General features: G+C 44.1%; 1 protein-coding gene across 3 annotated transcripts in view; it reads right to left on the bottom strand.

Annotated features, from left to right (window-relative positions):
• Garnl3 (GTPase activating Rap/RanGAP domain like 3) overlaps positions 1-5,345 on the bottom strand; it is a 148,119-nt gene that overhangs the window by 97,665 nt on the left and 45,109 nt on the right. For 2 of the 3 annotated variants that reach the window (XM_026777076.1, XM_005346025.3), the window contains exon 3: positions 3,567-3,636. In XM_026777076.1, coding sequence (XP_026632877.1) covers positions 3,567-3,636 — 70 coding nt within the window. Of the gene's footprint in view, positions 1-3,566; positions 3,637-4,634; positions 4,838-5,345 lie in introns of those variants that run through there. The other variant, XM_005346027.2, reaches the window with a different exon arrangement.

Genomic DNA, 5,345 nt, shown 5'->3' with positions numbered 1-5,345 from the left:
GAGAGAGAGAGAGAGAGAGAGAGAGAGAGAGAGAGAGAGAGAGAGAGAGAGAGAACAACAACAAGAAACCTTTGAGGATCTTCCAATATGAAAGTTTGCAGATTCCAACTAGCTCATTGCCAACCATTCAGACAGCACATATGCTAGACATTTTTGAGGCCACTCCGAGTTCCTAACAACAAAACCCTGCCACCATCAGAGGGAAGCATTGCTGTGCTTCTTTTCTGCACAGTGGAGTAGCATGCAGACAGAGAGTATGAGCTCACCCACTAAGACACGGACGACAAAGGAATGAACAATATTCCAGCCTGATTTATGATTACTTGAAATCACATGCAGATGGTAACTTCTTAGAAGCATCAAGAAGCAGGGATGTATGACAAACTGCAGCTGGACCACACTGAGTGCAGGGGTGCATGACAATCTGTGACTGGACTGCACTGCTAGCAGGGGTGCATGGCAATCTGAGGCTGGACCGCACTGAGCACAGCGGTGCATGACAATTTGAGGCTAGACCACACAGAGCACAGGGGTGCATGACAATCTGAGGCTAGACCACACAGAGCACAGGGGTGCATGACAATCTGAGGCTAGACCACACTGAGCACAGGGGTGCATGACAATCTGCGGTGGGACTGTACTGCGCGCAGGGGTGCATGACAATCTGCGGTGGGACTGTACTAAGTGCAGGGGTGCATGACAGTCTGCGGCTGGATTGCACTGAGTGCAGGGGTGCATGACAGTCTGCGGTGGGACTGCACTGAGCAGAAGTCTATGTTGTGCTCATTTCCTGCCTATCCAGTCAAAGGGCACGAACAAATCAATAAAAGCTACAAACAATCTTTTGCTGTCCCTAACAGCACTTTCGATAGAAAGTGATGAGGGACGGTTGATGGTGCAATAGTTGTGCCTTGCTTAGACTGTTGCCAGGAGAGACTAGACACTTGCAATCCATCAGGAAGAAAAGTGGCATATGTTAAGGCAGAACACACAGCAAGCTAATGAGTCTAACTGTGTTGTGGTGGTCAAATAGGCTTGGTTCAGCTTTTCCTTTATTATTTTTCATGGGTTAAACTGCTCTCTAGTTTCTCTCAAGCTAGAACACTCATTCATTCAATCAATATTATTAAGCAACTAATGCTATTATTGTGCTTAGTACTGGGTTATATGAGCAAACAAACAGCTGAGATTCCTATTTGGGCGGAGTCTTAATTTGTGTCCATTCTTACGGGATTAACGGAAGTGTCAGGAATGAGACTACTAGTAGAGAAAGAACGTTCATGAGATGCTTTTAAACAATCCACTGCAGGAGAGAATGTTGTTGATCCTCGAGGGTGGGGTGGGACATCAACACCCTTAGAGTTTAGTATCCAAGGGAGCCCTGGAGCCAGTCCCGCCATAGATCCCATCAAGTGGGGGGTGACTGGTGACCAGCTACACAGGTGTGATCTGGATCAACAGCATCAATGGCAATGCAGGGACTTGTTAGAAATTCTGACTGTGGGCTAACTCTGCTGCATTTGCAGCTCAGCAGTCCACGCCCTAACAGCTTTCCTGCTGACTCTGGTGTCTGCTCAGCTCCCCTGCTGCTCTCAAGGCCCATCTGGGTATTCTATGACTTCCACAAATCGTAGAGCTCATGAGTTATATCCATGCTGTTTCTCTAAGCATCATCACACTTGCTCTTCATGAAGGCTCCAGACTACTCCACCCAGTCCAGTCTTCATCTGACTATGAAAGTTCTACTTCCATTACTGAATTTCAGCTTCACTACTGTGGCAGATTAACATGGAACATGCTAAGTGCTGGGTGCCACTGCCTAATCTCAACCTCACGGCAAAACTATAGAAGAAAATGTTAGTATCCCTAGTCTTTTTGTTTGTTTGTTTTGAGTCAGGGTCTCTTTGTACAGCTCTGGTCGTCCTGGAATTCACCCTGTAGACCAGGCTGGCCTTGAACTCTAAGACCCACCTGACTCTGCCTCCAGAGTGCTGGGATTAAAGGTGTGTGCCACCACCACCATGTTTAGTATTCCTATTCTATGGATGAGAAAACTGAGGACAAGAGATGCTCAAGATCATGTCAGCAGTAAATGCTGAAACAAGAAAGACTTAGAGCCTATGCCAGCAGTCAAGCCAGTTTACTGATGACTAGTGACAGATCTGTGGAGATGTGAACCAGAGCCTGCTTGCTTTGTTACTTCTCCCGGCTGCCCCACCTCTGCTAGGCAGGGTCATTTGTTCATTGCTCTTATGGAACGCCATTGTCAAGGATCCTGCTGCCCACCATATCTGTTATCTAGTCTGTGCCACCTCCCGTAGCCTACTGTCTGTCCTTCATGAGGCCTTCCATGCCATCTTCCTGAGGCTCCCTGCTGGGGCGGGTGGCTCCCTCCCTTCTCTTAGCTCCTATCATGGTATTTCTCTATTAGCCCTTCCTACTCTGAATTATATTCATGCTTAGGCTCCTCGCGGAGAAGCAGTGGTCTGGGTCAGTGGGCTAGGTGTTGACCATGACTGACAGCAGGCACAGAGTCAGTTGGTATGCCTTTGATGTGGCTACCCTTATTCTTTAGATGATGTACGGAATCTGCTCAGCCCCTTAAGAATGAAGACCAAACCTTTTATTTTATACTTTATACTTTACTTATAATAATATACTTATATTTATATTCAGCCAGGCACACAGTCCAGTCTGTTATGTATGCTTAGAATCAAACAGAGGGCCATTGGTACTCAACTCTGTAAGCTGCTCTCCTAGTTAAACCCTGTAATGATGCCGCTTATATTCACAGTGGGTACCGGCTACTATGCTAGTGGACAGAAACAAGTCATATTTAATTAACAGAACAGCAGAGCTAATGTCCTCAGCCGTGACCAGTAATAACCAGTGCAGTTTACAGACACATTTTCTCGGAATGGTTCAAATCCCATGCAACTGGAAGACTAAATCACAATCCCATCTTTAAAAACTGAGTCTACCATGTTTTTATTTTCCCTCTTTAAGAAGAAAGTACACTCTAAAAATCATATCACAAACTATAATGTCTCATTATTAAAAAAATTAGATACTTCATTTTAGACATTTATCATCTGTTACAGTACCAATCTGGCCCAACTAATAGGCTTTTAACAGGAAAATATCTCATATATTCTAACTCTTGTCCCAGAAAACAAAGACAAAATCAGAATGCAAATGTCAATAATCATTAAACTTTTAAAACTAGATCTGTAAACTTGCAGGAACAAGATAATATAAAAATAAAATGTTACCTTTCTTAATTTATAAGTTACTTAATTCTATGTACTGCTTAACAGAGAAAAATACCAAGCCACAATATATGTTTAACAAACTGGAAGACACAAGATTAAAAGTACGTAGCAATGAAAAGAAATAAAGATGATCAAATAACCATAATCTTTCAGCAGCTACTGATTCCAATTAAATCATGACATGGCACACATACAGTTTAATAGTAAACATACAACAAAAGGCGTTGATGAGCTTGGCAATCGCCTCTAAGTCTGAATCAATGAACCACTACTGAACAGACAGCAGCAACTTACCAGCTCCACAGATCCATAATGTTTCCTACTGAAATCCCCACGTCTACAGCCTAGGTCTTCTGAGACAGAGCTGGAACAAAAATGCTTCATCAGTATTACACATAGCGATCTGGCTACACACCTTCTGAGAAAAAAAAAAGGCTGCTATGGAATAGGCTCGCAGTGTCCGGGCACCTCACTGCAGGGGAACCTCCTTGCAACAGACACCGTCCCCAGCAGCCATTGCAGAGCCAGACTTTCATCAAGCCCTCAGTCAAAAGAAAAACGTCCAAGTCATCCCTAGAAGTACAGGGAATGATTAAATTAAAAATTTAGTTCATTTGAAATCAATTGAAATCCCCAAAGCTATTGGTGGATTATGATTTCATTCCGTATCACCGAAGGGATGGCAGCCCTGCAGGAACTTGAGGCAAGGGACAAAGCTGCTGAACCAGATCTTGCAATTATCTTTTGCTTAAAAGAGTGGAATCTCTTTGTCCCAAATATGCTACATAAAAATAGCCAGCATCATTTAAAGCTGTATTTTAAGAAGGAGACAAAAATTCCCAAATCCTCATAAGCTCCTCTCCCCTTCCCTAGCATTTAATTTAAGATTTTTACGTGTTAACATGAGAGAGAGAGAGAGAGAGAGAGAGAGAGAGAGAGAGAGAGAGAGAGAGAGAGAGAGCGCAGAACGGAAAATATAAAAATCTAACATCTGAATATATTTATTTTTGACATGGCAGCAACTAATACTTCCCACCCCCCCTCCATCCCCACCCAAACAGGCTTAAATCAGATAAGCAAACTCACATGCCGTGGTCCAAGAGCAAATAAAACAAAGATGAAAACTGCTATTGCATTTGCATCTTGCATGCATAGCTGCCCTCTCAAAAGGCACGTGCCTTATTGGCTACTTCGTCTACCTAGGACTCCACAGCAGAAAGCCCCCCAGTACAAACTGCTTTAATAAGTTTGGCTTGACTATGCATGCAAACAGCTTTCATACAACATAAAACAGAATTCCGCCAGAATCACACGGTTCAAACCAGTTAGACTGTCACATGCAGAGACAGGTGCACTCAGTACCTTTTCATCCTTTCTTACAAGGTAGCTACATTTTCTAAATTACAGCCCTCCTGGCACAATTGGAAAGAGACCGATTCTGATGTTCAGCATCCACAGAGTTGATTCTCTGCCAGGACACTGTTTGATAGGCTCCAAGAAAGACAGCATGAGAGAAATGAGATTAGAGTCTAATGGTGTTCTGCCTCCACCATTTCACAGAGATGGCTGAATTCATCTTATATGAGAAAGTTAACCTTTTCTCGCCCTCACTCCTTTAGCTGAAAATGTGTGGCATATCAGTGAAGACTGTTTAGAAGGTGTGCCTAGGCTACTTTCCTGTTTGGATTGACATCCTTTCTCCCCTTACTCAAAACACACAAAAAAAAAAATCTCTAAGAGAGACTAAAACAATTTCCTCTGGTTTATTCCAGTCCGGCCTCTCTGCCCATTATTAGAATGTGATCTGAGAATGTTCTCAGAGACACTGTCCTGGCCCTCCATTTGGTTCTAAGGTTCTCTCCTGTTAGGCTGGGTTACCCTGGACAGCAGATCTCCTCCAGAGGCAGGTCTCTGCATGGCAAAGCCCAGGCAGTGTGGATGCTCTGCCCAGGTTGCAATCCCGGCTTTGGTTTCTGTTAGGACCACAATTAAGGTAGCAGCAGCAGCAGCAGCAGTAGCAGCAGCAGCAGCAGCAGCAGCAGCAGCAGCAGCAGCAGCAGCAGCAGCAGCAGC

This window comes from Microtus ochrogaster, chromosome 4 (genome assembly GCF_000317375.1).
Source record: "Microtus ochrogaster isolate Prairie Vole_2 chromosome 4, MicOch1.0, whole genome shotgun sequence".
Taxonomy (NCBI): Eukaryota; Metazoa; Chordata; class Mammalia; order Rodentia; family Cricetidae; genus Microtus; species Microtus ochrogaster.
The sequence above is the reverse complement of the archived record's forward strand: the minus strand, read 5'-3'. Positions and strand labels throughout refer to the sequence as shown.